Below are 20180 nucleotides of genomic sequence, written 5' to 3' on the forward strand. Positions count from 1 at the left end.
ACTCAGCTCGGTGGGCCCTTCCCCAGCTTCTTTTGCCTAGGGTCCGCCCGAAGGAAGCGTAGCATCCCGTGCCTCAAATCAGGCTTAAGACAGCGCCGAATGAGGTGTAAAGGGAAATGCCGACCAATTGCGCCGCGGCGGGCTGTGCTACTACCTACAACAAGCACATTAACATCAGCTTCCACAGGTAACCTGGGCAGGGAGTGGGGCTGACGGAAACGGGAGTTCCTACACTGGGTATCACTTGTGTGAGAAGAACAAGAGGATTCTACTAGTTCTAACTTAGCTATTAAGTAGCAGGGACGCATCATTTTTGGCTTTTGTGTTTCTCAAATCTGTCCAGTTTTTCTCTCCCTTCGGGGAAGGTTTACTCAAGTTCTGTACAGTGATTAGTCCTTCTCTAGAAAGCGACAGGAGGATATCTTAATTTTCTGCTTTTTTATTTCTTATGTATTCGACCACGTCTTGATGTTAATGACGCCATAAGAGGAAGCGAGATCTTCCTTTTCAAGTCAGCAATCACCTAAAAAGCGGACTACGTTCCCGTTATAATTAGTCAGTTCTCACTAGCTATATTGACATGGGAAGCGTTTAAGATTTCTGATAGTCACATACGGTAACTGCGGAGAAATTGTCATTAATAGCAGTAGAATTAAGCTATGTGAATGAAAATGGAAAAGATAAGCTTTCTATTCTTACTAGAACAGAGTAGTATACAAAGAACCCAGGTTACGTTCTTCGTTCGTTTGCTGAAAAGCAGTCAAAATTCTTTAATTCTGTCAAATCAGAACACTGGAAAGCACGTTGAATACTACATGAAATAATGACTCGGTGAACATTTGCCTTCTCTGCAAGTGCGTGCCATATGCTTGAAGAAAAGAAGCATTCAAAAAGTTAAGTACAAACAGTTCTGCATTTATATACTTTGCAACTTAATAAGATCTTAGAATTCAGAAAATGATATCCTTGACCTTTCTTCCCACCTCATTATGACTAAATGTACCCCCTATTAAAAGTTACCACTTAAAAAACAAAATCCTTGTGGTGTTTATGTTTTTCATGTATGTCATGAAAATGTAGTGCTTTATTCATTGATCTAATGTATTAAAAAGCAAAGATATTACTTTGCCAACGAAAGTCCCTGTAGTCAAAGCTATGGTTTTTTCAGTAGTCATGTATGGATGTGACAGTGGGACTATAAAGAAAACTGAGCACTGAAGAATTGATGCTTTTGAACTGTTGGAGCATCAGTGCGTTGGAGAAGACTTGAGAGTTCCTTGGACTGCAAGATCAAACCAATCAATTCTAAAGGAAATCAGTTCTGAATATTCATTGGAAGGACTAACCCTGAAGATGAAGCTCCAATACTTTGGTCACCTGATGCGAAGCACCCTGATGCTGGGAAAGACTGAAGGCAGGAGAAGAAGGGGAGGACAGAGAATGAGATGGTTGGATGGCGTTACCAACTCATGGATATGAGTTTGAGCAAGCTTGGGGAGTTGGTCATGCACAGGGAAGCCCAGCATGCTGCAGTCCATGGTGGCATCATGGGGCTGCAAAGAGTCGGACACAACTAAGTGACTGAACTGAACTGAATATGTGCCAAGCTCTTAGCACCTGACACGGTGCTAAGGATCCAGAAAATTCTTAACCTTCCTGGACTTGGAATAAGAAAGACAGACATAAATAATTATGGTTAAATGCCACAGAAGAGACTTTCAGGGAGTCCTAATTTAGCTTTGGAAAGTCAAATAACACTTCTCAAAGGATGTGAAATTTCAAATGAGAGCAAAAGATGACATATATCTGGTCCTGTACAATACTTTTAAGGATTTTCTGTTTTATCCAGTGAGTTCTTGAGTAGCTATGGAAGGCTTACAAAGAATGGAGTGATTAGATTTCCATATTAAAAAGCCCTCAGGCTGCAGTGTAGCAAATTACAGTGTTACCTAAAGTGCTGGTTAAGCATCATCATGAGATGAATTTGATGAGAAAGGAGCTTATTACAGAATGTTAGCATACCTACTATTTCACAGGGAAATCCTGATGCAGCTCAGTGGAACTAAACAATGTACTTCTGATGCTGACACAATCAGCCCTAGATTGATAGAGAAAAAAGTTAGGACCCTGTAATAAAATAAGGGAGACTCAGTGGCCTAGACTAGAGTAGTACTGAGAGTAGGGATGGGAAGAAGTGGACAGATTTGAGAAATGTTTGAGGAGAAATTATTGTATATGGTAATTTGATTTGGAAAATGAGGAAGAGGGTGGAGTCACGGCACCAGCAAGGAATGTTTAGGAGATGTGGTACACTAACACACCTCCTTTCCACGTTTGACCATTTGCTTGCTATGAAATTAACATATTCATGTGTCACCTCAGAAGTTTAGGCCTTAAAATAGCATTATTCATAATGAAATTAATTCCTATTTCATAATTAACATTTAATTCACTCCTTTCCTAGGCCATTGGTAGACTCTATCCCCGTATACAACTTACATTGCCTAAACTTATTGTCCCCATTTTTCTTCTCTCTTCCTCAGCCCATTCCAGACTGAGTCTCCCCAGTAATCTTTGGAAACTGTTCTTGCTAACATGAATTGTCACTCCTACATCTTTTTTCATGGCATGTGATCATTTCCTCCCTGAAATACTCTCTACTTTGAATTATTTGACACTAATTTTGTGATTTTCATCTTACTTCCTTGGCCTAAGTTCAGTCTCCTCTACCACTCTATCGCCTAGCCCATTCTCATCAAAAGGATTGCAGCTGTTCCTATGGTCTTGGTTAATATTTACTTGTTGATGCCTCCTAAATGCCTCCTAAATTTGTACTTCCAGTCCAAATCTCCAATGGGTTTTAGACCTTTAGATGAAGTGTCTCAATTATTTCCCCCATCTCTTCAGTTCCTCACATTCAGCACACTAAAACTGTACTCTTGAACTTGTCCTTCCCCAAAAACCACATTTCCCATATTCCCTTTCTCATAAAAGGAAACACCAGCCACCCAGAAGCTGAGAGGTTATCCTCCCTTGACTTCTTACCATTCCCTCTCAATTGAGTATTAAAACAACTTCTTAAGTGGTTCACTGCTTCCATTCATGTCCTTCTAACTGCTCTTTTATAGTAAATGGTGTGTTGCTAAATGTTTAACAACAGGATCTCCGGGGAAGGGCAAAAGCCCTGATTTGTAGTGTTTGTCCAATTTGCAGGATATAAATACTCCCAACCATAACTGGTTTTAAGCTACCAACATGACATCACTGATAGTGGAGTTGGGAAGAAATGTACAATATTACCCTATTCTGTATCATTTATTTCATACAGGTTTCATACATATAAGTAACCTAAGAGTGTAGATAATAGTAAAATAACTAGGTGCTGGGTTTTTAATATGTATTACCTTTGTTTTTAATCTACTTAAATGCAAACTTACATAATTTTTAATCATGGCTGTGTTTAACAACCAGTTAAAACATTTTCTGTTAACAGTCACCTCTAAATTAGGTTCTTGGTGACTTACCAATACCATTTTGGATAAAATTCAAAATCACTCTTTATCTTAGCAGGCCCTCCATCATCATTTCATGTCATAACACTTCCCTGTACCCAAGATACTCTTTTTTTCACTACTACCATTTCCCTAGCTAATTCCCATACTCTCTTAAGGCTTCTTGATGAAATTAGCTCTTCCTATTATGGTTCCATGCAATCCTGTACTTACCCTTTTCTAAGTTCATATAATTACGCTTGTAATTACATTTGTAATATTGGGTTGGCCAAAAAGTTCATTCAGGTTTTTCCATAAGACGCTATGGAAAAGCCCAAATGAACTTTTTGGGCCAACCCAATAATAAAAACTATTTATTTAATATTTACCATGTACTATACACTGGGCTGGGCTTCTCTGGTGGCCCAGATGGTAAAGAGACTGCCCGCAGTGCAAGAAGCTTGGGTTCGATCCCTTGGTTAGGAAGATTCCCTGGAGAAGGGAATGGCAACCTACTCCCGTATTCTTGCCTGGAGAATCCCATGGACAGAGGAGCCTGGAAAGCTGTAGTCCATGAGGTCACAGAGTCGGGTAGGACTGAGCAACTAACACACACACACGCACTGAGCTAAGCATTTACTCACATTGTCTCATTTAATTCCTAGAACCCCACTAGGTTCATTATTACTCAACTTTATGGGTGATAAAACTGAGGCCTAAAAAGGTTAAACAACATCCTTAAAGTCACCCAGCTATTATATGAAGGATCCAGGATTGATACCTGGTTTGATTCCAGAGAAACTGTTCTTGGCCACTCTTTTCTGCTACCTCAAGCTGTTTGATTCTGTACCTTCCTCATTACAGTATACCCTCAAAAAAGGGGGATATCATAAAGGTAGGTCAGTTTTATTTAGCACCATGTCTTCAGTGCCTAGGACAGTGCTTGGAATGTTAGAGACATTCAGTTATTTATTAAAGACCCTAGCAAAGTAGCACTGTTTAAAATACTGAGTGATTTTCCAAAACATCTAATGCTTCTGAAAGCCTGCTTCTATTTTTGTGTAGCAAAGAATATATCCATCTATTAACACTACTTCACTTATTTAAAACTAATATTTACAGGATTTATTATTACTTAAATTCAGCTTACAGGCTGTTTCACTCACCCTTTGGGTTTGCTGGGAAAAAATCCAAACAACATGTGAAAAACATAATTCAGGTTAATCTTTATAAAACATTATCCAAACTAAAATATAAAATTGTTGATTATTCTTATTTTATTTCAACACAGATAATCTGAAGATTATTTAGTAATGCCAAACTCCACTAGCTTGTGTATTCATTGATTCACTCAGAAAAGTTTATTGAATGCTTACTTAACAGGATAAAGTAGTGAAATAAACAGCTTCTAACCAGGAGAAACCTGTGATCTAGTGGTGGAGATAGTAAACAATTGGAATTCAGTTATATTTGTACTATATGATACAGGAACATCTAACCAAGTCTTCTGATCATGAAAAACTTGTTAGGAAAATGAGTATTATTTAATACTATTATGTAAGTACTATTATTTAATAGTACTCAGTACTATTAAACTGAGTATTAAACGAAGTAGAATTTGATGAAGTTAAGGTCCAGTTGGAGGCATTGATTTCATTATTTAAAAAAGAGCTAAAGGTGGGTATGAAAAATAATATCTGACAGTCTTCATATATCTGAAGAGTCTCATACAAATGCTAATACAATAGTACTAGAGGGAGGAGGGTTCAGGATGGGGAACACATGAGAAATAAAGGAATAAAAAAAAAAAAAAAGAATGAAGATGTAAAGTATTTAATATTACTGGTGATAAAAAAGTGACAGTAAACACCCTTACTATTAAAAAAAAAAAAAAATAGTACTGATGCTGCTGCTAAGTCGCTTTAGTCATGTCCGACTCTGTGCAACCCCACAGACGGCAGCCCACCAGGCTCCCCCGTCCCTGGGATTCTCCAGGCAAGAACACTGGAGTGGGTTGCCATTTCCTTCTCCAATGCATGAAAGTGAAAAGTCAAAGTGAAGTCGCTCAGTTGTGTCTGACTCCTAGCGACCCCATGGACTGCAGCCTACCAGGCTCCTCCGTCCACGGGATTTTCCAGGCAAGAGTACTGGAGTGGGGTGCCATTGCCTTCTCCGATAGTACTTATTTATTCTGAGCCTTTATTGAGGTCCCAGCAAGAAGTGTGCTAATGAATTAATAGCTTAATTTTTAGCTCAGTCCTCAGGAGGATTTTCAAATCATTAAATATTGGAACAGAGCTTTGAAGTGAGAATACATTATTGTTAAGAAATGAGAGCTAACAGAGTAGATTACTTCTCCATCAGAAGTGTCTAATGAAATAGAATAAAAGTACCTTACGACAATACAGGAACTGTAGAGTGACATACAAATGCTGCCTTCAGATCAGGGTGTATTTGAGGTTGTGGGGAATGGGGACATGAGATGGCAGGGTGTATAGGTAAACCTGGGCTTTCATCACTGTGCCCCTCCCTGCTGGTAATTTGAGCAACCCTAGTATATCTAATATAGCCAAAGCTGTTATAGTGAATCTTCAGCTGGGGGCTTTGGAGCCACAGGATCTTCTAACATAAATTTAATGGTTCTTTTTAGGCACTAGTGAGTTCATAATTAATACTTAAAGGATAAGGTAGTCAAACTAAAGGGTTCAGTTCAAACTTATTGCATGTGAATGTTGATTCTTCTATTTCCAAGTCCGTCAACACAGGGGCTTCCCTGATAGCTCAGCTGGTAAGGAATCTGCTGCTATGCAGGAGATCCTGGTTCAATTCCTGGATTGGGAAGATGTGTTGGAGAAGGGATAGGCCACCCACGCCAGTATTTTTGGGCTTCCCTGGTGGCTCAGCTGGTAAAGAATCCACCTGCAGTGCAGGAGACCTGGGTTCAGAACCCCTGGGTTGGGAAGATCCACTGGAGAAGGGAACAGCTACCCACTCCAGTATTCTGGCCTGGAGAATTCCGTGGACTCTGTAGTCGATGGGGTCACAAAGAGTGGGACACAACCAAGCAACTTTCACTTCACAGCACAGCTGCCTTCAGAATTTTTAGAAGTCCCTTATATTTTTCTCTTCCTTAACAGCTGTACACTGGGTGATATCACTGTATTTTATGTTTGAAATAAATAGGAAAAACATTCCAACTGGCTTGTCATTAGTGTTTTACTTCTTGTAGTAATTGTGCTTTCAACTGTACTACATAGCTTAAGAGTTCATTTTTCAAAAATATATGCAGTTTAACTTCATGAAAGTAGTATAGTATAGTATTAATTTATATATTCTATATTTATAGTAACTAAGCACATTTTTGTTGAGTCCCAACTATTTGCAAGGCAATACCTAAGTGGTAAAGATAGATAAAAAGATATAATGATCCGTGTCCTCAAGAAACTGATCATCTTTCATTTCACTGGAAATTTTTTAAAATGAAAAATTACAAAGCATGTGGTAAGTATCATAATGAACACAGAGGGAGGAATACCAGAATCTGTCTTGATAAAATTTAATCTGTGGATTATCTGAGTTGTCTTGACCATGTATATCAACAGCAGATCAAATCATTGTGAAATGATTCCTGCTTACAATGGTTTCACATAAATTTGAATTGTTTTACTTATTTTTTCTCCCTTGTTAAGGACTAGTTTGGGAAGAAATGTCTCTTTTTAAGACCTTGAAAAACTGATCTACTTAAGTTAGTTTTTTATTAAGTTTTAAGAACTTATAAAAATGAACATGAATTGGTTTCTGTTCCAGTGTTTGGATATTAGAAATTTTTAATTTGTTATATAAATGGAAGACATTTTAAATTGTCATTTTTCAAAATTTCTTTTGACTATTTAGTGCAACCAGAAGTGTGTGATAGTTGGAATTTGAGTTGCCCTTTTTTTCTTTTTTTTTTTTTTTTTAAGGTTTCCTTTGGATCCTAAAAGAAGAAAAGAATGGGTCCGCCTGGTTAGGCGCAAAAATTTTGTGCCAGGAAAACATACTTTTCTTTGTTCAAAGCACTTTGAAGCTTCCTGTTTTGACCTAACAGGACAAACTAGACGACTTAAAATGGATGCTGTTCCAACCATTTTTGATTTTTGTACCCATATAAAGTCCATGGTAGGTAATGCTGCTTTTCTTTAACTCCATTTTTAGAATCCATCCTTTTTTGTTTGTAAAATGGAATGATTCAGAATATATTGAAATTCAAATATAATACTGTAGCTCAAGGAAGTTGGAAAATTGCAGTAAAGATGCAGGCTAGAATTAGTGCTCAGATCTCCTGATTCTATTATTCTTTCCCCAATCCAAACTGTTTTATCATATCGGAATTCTACATTATTGTTAATTCTTATCAATAACTGACCCATTGGTTAAACTGAAAAATCTTAATGAAACCTCTAGCATCATTCTGCCCTGGTTTTAGGATGACATACAAATAATGTGTGATAAGTGCTTTCATGGCAGCACACCCAAAGAATACCAGAGTCAGACCAAAGAATATAAGGTCAGAGGGAGGCGTAACAGAAAACTTTGTAGAACTCCAGCATTTAGATTGGGTTTGAGCTTGGAGTTTGGAACTTAGGAGAGAGTTCTTGACCTTGCACAGGGCAGCTGCAGTAGTACAAACAGAACAAAAACTAATGAGTTGAGGGATGAGTGGAAAATAAGTATGAGCAAGTGATACTTATTTGTATCTTATTTGAAGGGGAAATTTATTTGAAGGAGAAATTTAAGGTATAGTATGAATGGATTAAAACAATGTTTTATCTACTCAAGGAAGATCTGATCAGAAAAGAGAAAAGCTAGCTGCGAAAGACAGGGTCACTGAAATGTTAAGGGGTAGAATGAACAAAAAAAATGTAAAAAATTTAGCTTTGAAAAAAAGGACAGATATCTTTTCCTCTGAAAGAGGAAAAAAAAAAACTGCTTTTCTTGAGTTATTTTTGATGGGTAAATTTGTAAATCTACATGGTTAATATCTGAATGGGAGAGAAGAGAGAGGAGATTGTGGTAAACTAATTATTAATGTTAACATCACAGATATTAGAAAAGCTCCAGGATGGCAAGCATTTCACTTCTGAATCCTCAACCTCAAATAGTGCCTGGTACATAGTACACACTCAGATGTTTGTTGAATTTGAAGTATACCTTGGTTTTGACACTTTGATCATTTATTCTTTCAACAGATATTTACTAAGCTTTACATATGTCGAAATCCAAGTTAGATGCTGGGAATATAAAGATGAAAATGGAGCTCCTGCCAGTTGTTTTAGGCAGAAAGAATGCCAGTTTTTAGGTTTCATGAGGACAGGAACCATATTTATCTTACTTGTTCACTGTTGTGTTGTTTCAATAAATGTTTGTTGAATGAATGAAAGACACAAAGTTATGAAATTGATGACATAATGTGGGAACTAAAAGTGTTTTAATATTTTTGGAATAAAAATTAGGATGGTGAATGGCAGAATGGGGTGAGATCCTAAATGGTATAGTATGCCATGTAAAGATTTTTTTGTTCTTTAGAAAATAGGCAAAGAAGAATGTAGCCAGTATTAAAACATCAAATCTGTTACAAAATTATGCTAGTGGCAGAAAATAGATTCAGTTCAGTTTAGTCGTGTCCGACACTTTGTGACCCCATGAACCATAGCACACCAGGCCTCCCTGTCCATCACCAACTCCCAGAGTTCACTCAAACTCATGTCCATCGAGTCGGTGATGCCATCCAGCCATCTCATCCTCTGTCGTCCCCTTCTCTTCCTGCCCCCAATCTTTCCCAGCATCAGGGTCTTTTCAAATGAGTCAGCTCTTCTCATGAGGTGGCCAAAGTATTGGAGTTTCAGCTTCAACCTCAGTCCTTCCAATGAACACGCAGAACTGATATCCCTTATGATGGACTGGTTGGATCTCCTTGCAGTCCAAGGGACTCTCAAGAGTCTTCTCCAACACCACAGTGCAAAAGCATCAATTCTTCTACGCTCAGCATTCTTTATAGTCTAGCTCTCATATCCATATATGACTACTGGAAAAACCGTAGCCTTGCCTAGACGGACCTTTGTTGACAAAGTAACGTTTTTACTTTTTAATATGCTGTCTAGGTTGGTCATAACTTTCCTTCCAAGAGTAAGCGTCTTTTAATTTCATGGCTGCAGTCACCATCTGCAGTGCTTTTGGAGCCCCCAAAAATAAAGTCACCCACTGTTTGCACAGTTTCCCCATCTATTTCCCATGAAGTGATGGGACCGGATGCCGTGATCTTAGTTTTCTGAATATTGAGCTTTAAGTCAAGTTTTTCATTCTCCTCTTTCACTTTCATTAAGAGGCTCTTTAGTTCCTCTTCACTTTGTGCCATAAGGGTGATGTCATCTGCGTACCTGAGGTTATTAATATTTCTCCTGGTAATCTTGATTCCAACTTGTGCTTCTTCCAGCCCAGGCCTTTTCATGATGTACTCTGCATATAAGTTAAATGAGCAGGGTGACAATATACAGCCTTGACAAACTCCTTTTCCTATTTGGAACCTGTCTGTTGTTCCATGTCCAGTTCTAACTGTTGCTTCCTGACCTGCATACAGGTTTCTCAAGAGGCAGGTCAGGTGGTCTGGTATTCCCATCTCTTGAAGAATTTTCCACAGTTTGTTGTGATCCACACAGTCAAAGGCTTTGGCGTAGTCAATAAAGCAGAAATAGATGTTTTTCTGGAACTCTTGCTTTTTCAATGATCCAGCAGATGTTGGCAATTTGATTTCTGGTTCCTCTAACTTTTCTAAAACCAGCTTAAACATCTAGAAGTTCACGGATCACGTATTGCTGAAGCCTGGCTTGGAGAATTTTGAGCATTACTTTACTAGCGTGTGACATGAATGCAATTGTGTGGTAGTTTGAGCATTCTTTGGCATTGCCTTTCTTTGGGATTGGAATGAAAACTGACCTTTTCCAGTCCTGTGGCCACTGCTGAGTTTTCCAAATTTGCTGACATACTGAGTGCAGCACTTTCACAGCATCATCTTTTAGGATTTGAAATAGCTCAACTGGAATTCCATCACCTCCACTAGCTTTGTTCGTAATGATGCTTCCTAAAGCCCACTTGACTTCACATTCCAGGATACCTGGCTCTAGGTGAGTGATCACACCATATTCCTGATTATCTTGGTTGTGAAGCTCTTTTTTGTACAGTTCTTCTGTGTATTCTTGCCACCTCTTCTTAATATCTTCTGCTTCTGTTAGGTCCATACCATTTCTGTCCTTTATCAAGCCCATCTTTGCACGAAATGTTCCCTTGGTATCTCTAATTTTCTTGAGAGCTCTCTCGTCTTTCCCGTTCTACTGTTTCCCTCTATTTCTTTGCATTGATTGCTGAGGAAGGCTTTCTTATCTCTCCTTGCTATTCTTTGGAACTCTTCATTCAAATGGGTATAGCTTTCCTTTTCTCCTTAGCTCTTCGCTTCTCTTCTTTTCACAGCTATTTGTAAGGCCTCCTCAGACAGCCATTTTGCTTTTTTGCATTTCTTGGGGATGGTCTTGATCCCTGCCTCCTGTACAATGTCACGAACCTCCATCCATAGTTCATCAGGCACTCTGTCTATGAGATTTAGTCCCTTAAATCTATTTCTCATTTTCACTGTATAATCATAAGGGATTTGATTTAGGTCATAACCTGAATGGTCTAGTGGTTTTCCCTACTTTCGTCACTTTAAGTCTGAATTTGGCAATAAGGAGTTCATGATCTGAGCCACAGTCAGCTCCTGGTCTTGTTTTTGCTAACTGTATAGAGCTTCACCATCTTTGGCTGCAAAGAATATAATAGATCTGATGTCGGTGTTGACCATCTGGTGATGTCCATGTGTAGAGTCTTCTCTTGTGTTGTTGGAAGAGGGTGTTTGCTATGACCAGTGTGTTCTCTTGGCAAAACTATTAGCCTTTGCACTGCTTCATTCTGTACTCCAAGGCCAAATTTGCCTGTTACTCTAGGTGTTTCTTTACTTCCTACTTTTGCATTGCAGCCCCCTATAATGAAAAGGACATCTTTTTGCAGTGTTAGTTCTAAAAGGTCTTGTAGGTCTTCATAGAACCGTTCAACTTCAGCTCTTCAGCATTACTGGTCAGGGAAATAGATTAGTGAGGATTAAAATGAGCCCAGAGATCAATAAAGTTTTTAATATATTCAAGCTAGACATGAATGATATGGGCCTGATGTGGGTAGTAGCATTAAGAATGATGGGAAGATTCTAAACATCCTGATGAGATATTTAGGTAGAATTAATAGGACTTGATGACTACCTGAATGAAAGAAATTAAAGGGAAAAAAGGGTCCTCGGGTTTCTTATCTGGACAGAAGTTTTCTAGCCAGATCTTAAATCCTTGATAGTATGATATAACTGTGCATAATTAATAAGTAAACCTATTCAGGAGCTTGATTCTTAGGTATGTCTTTATTAAGTAGGATCACAGGTCTGAAATATTAATCAAATTGAGAGAATAGTATTTAAAAAGAGATCAAATCAGTATCACAAATGTCTAGATGCATTCTATATTGGTCTTGGTGAGAATATTGCAAATAAAATTTTTAAATCTATAGAATCATATTCAGTTATTTGAAAGAAACCTGGGAAGGGCATTGTCTGGTTCCAAAAAGAGCAGTTTAAGTACTGTTATCCAAAATTGGACAGAATTTGCTTTTTTGTGATATTCCATAATTTATATTCAACCCTCTGATTTTATTTGGCTCAGAAACTCAAGTCAAGGAATCTTTTGAAGAAAAACAACAGTTGTACACCAACTGGACCATCTAATTTAAAATCAAGCATTAGTAGTCAGCAAGTACTACTTGAACACAGTTATGCCTTCAGGAATCCTATGGAAGCAAAAAAAAGGATAATTAAACTGGAAAAGGAGATAGCAAGCTTAAGAAGGAAAATGAAAACTTGCCTACAGAAAGAACGCAGAGCAACTCGAAGATGGATTAAAGCCGCGTGCTTGGTGAAGAATCTGGAAACAAATAATGTATTACGTAAGGGCACATCAGAATACATTTTACCAGCAGCCTTAAACAGTCTTGCTTTGGAAGATTTCAAGATTCTTGAACAAGATCAACAGGGTAAAACATTATCATAGTTCTCTAAATCTGAAACAGACCAAGAGTACGTTCATTTAGGATTTGTTACTTAAACTCCATTCTATTCACAAGTAAAGACAATTAAAGAAATTATTCCAAAATTGAGTAGTTAATAAAGTTTTACTTGAAGTAACAACATTACTGTATAATTTATGAAGACTTGATTACAAAAAAATGGAGAACTTTCTATGAAACATTTAAATGAGAATAGAAGTGCCTTATTGTGAGAATTACATACTTAAAACTTTTGCTAGAAAACTTAATATTTGTAGAATGTTTTGTGTTTTTGTTTTTTTAACCTCTTTAAAGAACAGTCTATTACAAGTAATGTTTTTAATTTATATTATAAAAAAATTTTTTCCTGTACCAAAGTTGGGATATTACATTCTAAGTAATTTGCCTAGTAGGGATTAACTGACATATAACTGTAAAATTGTTCAGTTTTTTATTAATTGAATTATTGTTATTGGCACTGTGATTGGGAAAAATTATAGGGAAAAACCCCCTGAAATACAGGGCAAATTATTTTATTTAAACTTTCTATATCTTCTTATCTGTAAAATAAGCTAATCATGGCCTCCATCATAACAAAATTAGCTTTTGCAATATCTGGTAAAATATTTTGAAAATAATATTTTCAAATGTAAAGTACCTTTGAGTTATCCAAGTACCTCAGGCTTCTAAAAACTGGTAGCTGGTTATAGTCACCTTCTGAGAAAATATGCTATGAAATAACACAGAGATTGAGATCTAGCTTTTTACTTTAACTGAACACAAAGATAAATATACCACATTTTTCTCATAAATAAAAATACATTTTCAGTTTCAAAGTTGATGCATTAATAGGCAAACATGCTATAAAGTTTCATGTTAGAAATACTCCCTCTATCACCACGTGTATTGATACCAAAATTCTTAAGCTTTCTTTTTTTTCTATAAACCCATAATAGAATTGAATTATGGAAAAGTACTTACCAGATTGTATCTCCACAGCTTATAACCTAAAATGGAATTAATTTATCTTACATATCAGTTTGCTTTTTATCTCTTTTAGTAAGTAGAGTAACCATACTGCATAAGGGAAATGAAGTGTAGATCTCTATAAAAATTCTTGTGTCTCTGATAAAGCTATACAGGTGCTAATTATTTTACAACAGAATTATTTTATCAGAACTCTTCTTATAGTTTCCACTTGAACAATTAAAGGGTTTGCCTTATTTTGCCAGATAAATGTTTAGTAAGAGCCCTTCAAACAGCTTTGGTCAAATCATATAAAAATTTATTAATGAACAATCAGGTTAACCAGGCCTAACTTGAGTTTCTGACAACAACATATGAAAGTACCATATATATAATCACATATTACTGTAAATCTTTCCCATAAGGTCATGGCTCCTTGATGATAAAAAAGTTTTTATAACATTTGCTTAAATCCTAGCAACAGTCTTTTTAGATTATTTACACCCTTTAACTCTACTAGAGGCACTCCTACTAGAGTGTTAGGAGTGCCTACTAGAGTTAACAAAAGCAGTGGTAGGAAAGATCTCTTTTAGTTTACATCAGGCACTTGAAGTAAATATTTAAGAAAATCCTTTTGTGTATAGTGTAAACCTTGTTAGTCATGTTATCTTTAATACTGGATTTCACTTCTTGGAATTGTCCTTTCATGTTTTCAACTGTCTTTATGTGGTTTCAAACATAATCATCAATACTTACCATTTCTGTACTTCAAAATAAGTTGGGTACATAATCATTTAAACATAAACTATGTTTTCCAAACATAAACTCTCATGTGGTTCACCACCCCTCCCCAGTACAAAACAAAACACCAATGCAGGCTGATTCCCATGTACAATAGTACCTTAATATCTTAATATAACATTTTTTAAATCACAAAAATGAACCATTATAAAATACAACAAACTTTTGGCACATTAACTTGACTTCATTATTATTTGAGAGCACTGAATAAACTACCACTCAGTACATTTTTTGCTGTTTTTTCCCCATGGCATTTTCATGTCACTGTTCTGATAACATGCTACAAACTCTGTCTGCATCAAGTTATGTTAACATGTATCTGTCTGCCTTAAAACTACTTTCATTCATAGAGAAAATCAAAGGAGTTTAGTTTTACTTTAAAAATTAAAGGAATCTTTTAAAATCCTGTTTTCAGTTTGTTGATAAACTTATCACTTAGCCCGTATATCATGAAACTCATCAAAATTATAGTAGCTCTTTGTCCTCTGCTGTACACATATATCCTGTTTTATGTCCATCATTCATGCTGTGTCTGGTAGGCACTAACCTTTACAGAGAACCAGCCAAAGGCTAGGAATTTGATATAAAGATGAATATGACATGATTTTTCTGCCCTTAAGTTGCTCAAAGTCTTTTGAGAGACACAAATACTATTTATAATACAATATGATAAATGCTATGAAAGAGGTGTGTGTGAAGTGCTTTGGTAAATGCCATTAAATTGGAATTTAATGAGAACATGTAAACTTTAGACCTTTTTATAATAGTTTTCTTTTGAAATAAATGGATTTCTTCTTATAATGACTTACCAAAGGAGATTTTGTAGAACATGGGTGTTAAGGTGAATTACATAGTGTTTATTTAATGAATTGTAAAACTTTCCTCCCATTAAAATGAACACTGAACAAATTTGTTGTTCATGATATCTTGTTAAAAGGGAAACATAACTAAGTGAAATATTATATCAAAGACAAAATTGGAGTTTATTTGATATTTGATATTTTTACTAAACAACAAGCCCTACTATCACAAATTTAAAAAAAAAATAGTTTTAAATCAGAGTCTTCAAGTTAACAATGCACTATGGCAACAATTAGTTCTCTTGTTCTTTACAAATATTCTGTGTGGTAGGTGGTGTTATCTCTAATTTATAGATGAAGAAATCTTTGTTAATGTAATTATTCAGACATTTATAATGTATCTGGCACAAAGGGAAGAAATGCAGTGATCAAGAAAGTTCTAGGTTGAACACTGGTCTTCAGCCTCCAAATCCTATTCTCTGACCTCTACATTATAACCCTCTGTTAACTACATTATTAAAATAGGGCAGGTCATGTGTTTCAAAAAACTAAAAAAATATTGTGTGTATAAATATATATAGATACATAGATATACAGTAAAGACAGTCTGATCATTGTTGATCTCTTCTAGGTAGACTTTATAATGCTGGGGGTTTTTTTAATCTCACTTCTCAATCTTAGAATACGGGTAAATTGTAATTTTGGTATAATATAGAAAATGGTTCCTCTTTATGTCAGATTATGGGATTCTTTTGGCATTTAGACGTTGAAAACTATAAAATTAAGGAATTTATAATATATTAAACAGCTGCGTATTGTTTTCACACACAAAAAAATGTATTCTGAGTATGTTGATTCTAAAACTTTTCTAAGGAAATTACTGTCATGCCTATTATTTCTAAAATATGTACATAAACATTTCCGTGGAAATCCTTCCCTTAAATTGAACCCCTGAAATACTTTAATAGAAGTCCCTCTCCTTAAGTTGAAGCAAACTGTAAGCAAAATAAAGATATGTAAAGCCTAGAAGAGGAATTATCATTTCATTTTATGGCTCAAATTATATCTAAACATACATTATAGTTTATTTTCACTGTTTTAAATACTGGTTATACAATCTACACCAGAAATATGAAGGGCTATAAAAATTTATGTCTCTCCTCACAATAATTTGAGGCTCACACACTCAAGATTGTAGATACACTTGAGGTGAAAATCGCTCAGTCGTGTCCGACTCTTTGCGACCCCATGGACTGGAGCCTGCCAGGCTCCTCTGTCCGTGGAATTCTCCAGGCAAGAATACTGGAGTGAGTAGCCATTCCCTTCTCCAGGGTATCTTCACAACCCAGGGATTGAACCTAAGCCTCCTGCATTGCAGGCAGATTCTTTACCGTCAGAGCAACCAGGGAAGACCATAGATATCCTTCAGGTCAGTTCAGTCACTCTGTCGTGACCGACTCTTTGTGACCCCATGAATTGCAGAACACCAGGCCTCCCTCTCCATCACCAACTCCCGGAGTTCACTCAAACTCATGTCCATCGAGTCAGTGATGCCATCCAGCCATCTCATCCTCTGCCGTCCCCTTCTCCTCCTCCCCCCAATCCCTCCCAGCATCAGAGTCTTTTCCAATGAGTCAACGATTTGCATGAGGTGGCCAAAGTACTGGAGTTTCAGCTTTAGCATCAGTCCTTCCAAAGAACACCCAGGGGTGCTCTCCTTTAGAATGGACTGGTTGGATCTCCTTGCAGTCCAAGGGACTCTCAAGAGTCCTTCAACACCACAGTTCAAAAGCATCAGTTCTTCGGTACTTAGCTTTCTTCACAGTCCAACTCTCACATCCATACATGACCACTGGAAAAACCATAGCCTTGAGTAGATGGACCTTTGTTGGCAAAGTAATGCCTCTGCTTTTGAATATGTTAATCTAGGTTGGTCATACCTTTCCTTCCAAGGAGTAAGCATCTTTTCATGGCTGCAGTCACCATCTGCAGTGATTCTGGAGCCCAAAAAAATAAAATCACCCATTGTTTCCACTGTTTCCCCATTTATTTCCCATGAAGTGATGGGACCAGATTCCATGATCTCAGTTTTTTTAATGTTGAGCTTTAAGCCAACTTTTTCACTCTCCTCTTTCACTTTCATCAAGAGGCTTTTGAGTTCCTCTTCACTTTCTGCCATAAGGGTGGTGTCATCTGCATATCTGAGGTTATTGATATTTCTCCCAGCAATCTTGATTCCAGCTTGTGCTTCTTCCAGCCCAGGGTTTCTCATGATGTACTCTGAATATAAGTTAAATAAGCAGGGTGACAATATGCAGCCTTGACGTATTCCTTTTCCTATTTGGAACCAGTCTGTTGTTCCATGTCCAGTTCTAACTGTTGCTTCCTGACCTGCATACAGGTTCCTCAAGAGGCAGGTCAGGTGGTCTGGTATTCCCATCTCTTTCAGAATTTTCCACAGAAGCACGCTGGCTATGACAGACCATGCAGAAGCATGGCTGAGAGGAGCTACCCCTCACCCAAGGTCAGGGGCAGCAGCCAGGAGGAGCTACCCCACGTCCAAGGAGCGATGGCTGCAACTGTGCAGGAGGGTGCAGGAGGGTCAAGAGGTGCTACTCCACGTTCAAGGTCAGGAGGGGCAGCCGTGAGGAGACATAACCCCTCGTCCAAGGTAAGGAGCAGCGGCTGCCCTTTGCTGGAGCAGCCGTGAAGAGATACCCCACGTCCAAGGTAAGAGAAACCCAAGTAAGACAGTAGGTGTTGCGAGAGGGCATCAGAGGGCAGACACACTGAAACCATAATCACAGAGAACTAGTCAGTCTAATCACACGGACCACAGCCTTGTCTAAGTCAATGAAACTAAGCCATACCGTGTGGGGCCACCCAAAATGGGCGGGTCACAGTGGAGAGGTCTGACAGAATGTGGTCCACTGGAGAAGGGAATGGCAAACCACTTCAGTGTTCTTGCCTTGAGAACCCCATGAACAGTATGAAAAGGCAAAATGATAGGGTACTGAAAGAGGAACTCCCCAGGTCGGTAGGTGCCCAATATGCTACTGGAGATCAGTGAAGAAATAACTCCAGAAAGAATGAAGGGATGGAGCCAAAGCAAAAATACCCAGTTGTGGATGTGACTGGTGATAGAAGCAAGGTCTGATGCTGTAAAGAGCAATATTGCATTGGAACCTGGAATGTTAGGTCCATGATTCAAGGCAAGTTGGAAGTGGTCAAACAGGAGATGGCAAGAGTGAATGTTGACATTCTAGGAATCAGCAAACTAAAATGGACTGGAATGGGTGAATTTAACTCAGATGGCCATTATATCTACTACTGTGGGCAGGAATCCCTTCGAAGAAATGGAGTAGCCATCGTGGTCAACAAGAGTCTGAAATGCAGTACTTGGATGCAATCTCAAAAATGACAGAATGATCTCTATTTGTTTCCAAGGCAAACCATTCAATATCATGGTAATCCAAGCCTGTGCCCCAACCAATAATGCTGAAGAAGCTGAAGTTGAACGGTTCTATGAAGACCTACAAGACCTTTTAGAACTAACGCCCAAAAAAGATGTCCTTCTCATTATAGGGGACTTCAATGCAAAAATAGGAAGTCAAGAAACACCTGGGATAACAGGCAAATTTGGCCTTGGAATACAGAATGAAGCAGGGCAGAGGCTAATAGTTTTTCCAAGAGAACGCACTGGTCATAGCAAACACCCTCTTCCAACAACACAAGACTCTACACATGGACATCACCAGATGGTCAACACCAAAATCAGACCGATTATATTCTTTGCAGCCAAAGATGGTGAAGCTCTATACAGTCAACAAAAACAAGACTGGGAGCTGACTGTGGCTCAGATCATGAACTCCTTATTGCCAAATTCATACTTAAAGTGAAAAAAGTAGGGAAAACCATTAAACCATTCAGGTATGACCTAAATCAAATCCCTTATGATTATACAGTGGAAGTGAGAAATAGATTTAAGGGACTAGATCTCATAGATAGAGTTGATGAACTATGGACAGAGGTTCATGACATTGTAGAGGAGACAGGAATCAAGACCATCCCCATGGGAAAAAAATGCAAAAAAGCAAAATGGCTGTCTGGGGAGGCCTTACAAATAGCTGTGAAAAGAAGAGAAGAGAAGAGAAAAGCAAAGGAGAAAAGGAAAGATATAAGCATCTGAATACAGAGTTCCAAAGAATAGCAAGGAGAGATAAGAAAGCGTTCCTCAGCGATCAATGCAAAGAAATAGAGGAAAACAACAGAATGGGAAAGACTAGAGATCTCTTCAAGAAAATTAGAGATACCAAGGGAACATTTCACGCAAAGATGGGCTCGATAAAGGACAGAAATGGTATGGACCTAATAGAAGCAGAAGATATTAAGAAGAGGTGGCAAGAATACACAGAAGAACTGTACAAAAAAGGTCTTCATGACCAAGAGAATCACGATGGTGTGATCACTGACCTAGAGCCAGACATCCTGGAAAGTGAAGTCAAGTGGGCCTTGGAAAGCATCACTACGAACAAAACTAGTGGAGGTGATGGAATTCCAGTTGAGCTATTTCAAATCCTGAAAGATGATGCTGTGAAAGTGCTGCACTCAATATGCCAGCAAATTTGGAAAACTCAGCAGTGGCCACAGGACTGGAAAAGGTCAGTTTTCATTCCAATCCCAAAGAAAGGCAATGCCAAAGAATGCTCAAACCGCACAATTGGCACTCATCTCACACACTAATAAAGTAATGCTCAAAATTCTCCAAGCCAGGCTTCAGCAATACATGAACTTCCAGATGTTCAAGCTCATTTTAGAAAAGGCAGAGGAACCAGAGATCAAATTGTCAACATCCGCTGGATCATGCAAAAAGGAAGAGAGTTCCAGAAAAACATGTATTTGCTTTATTGACAGTGCCAAAGCCTTTGACTGTGTGGATCACAATTGATATGCTTACTACAGCATTATTTGA

At 37.8% G+C, this 20180-nt stretch overlaps 1 protein-coding gene across 1 annotated transcript; it reads left to right on the plus strand.

The window, feature by feature from the left end:
• Positions 1-50: 50 nt before the first annotated feature.
• On the plus strand, positions 51-16237 carry THAP2 (THAP domain containing 2). Its single transcript, XM_019960178.2, has 3 exons — positions 51-187; positions 7454-7649; positions 12263-16237. The coding sequence occupies exons 1-3, from the start codon at positions 117-119 to the stop codon at positions 12644-12646; spliced, it is 651 nt and encodes a 216-aa protein (XP_019815737.2). The 5' UTR covers positions 51-116; the 3' UTR covers positions 12647-16237.
• Positions 16238-20180: the final 3943 nt, after the last annotated feature.

This window comes from Bos indicus, chromosome 5 (genome assembly GCF_029378745.1).
Source record: "Bos indicus isolate NIAB-ARS_2022 breed Sahiwal x Tharparkar chromosome 5, NIAB-ARS_B.indTharparkar_mat_pri_1.0, whole genome shotgun sequence".
Lineage (NCBI taxonomy): Eukaryota > Metazoa > Chordata > Mammalia > Artiodactyla > Bovidae > Bos > Bos indicus.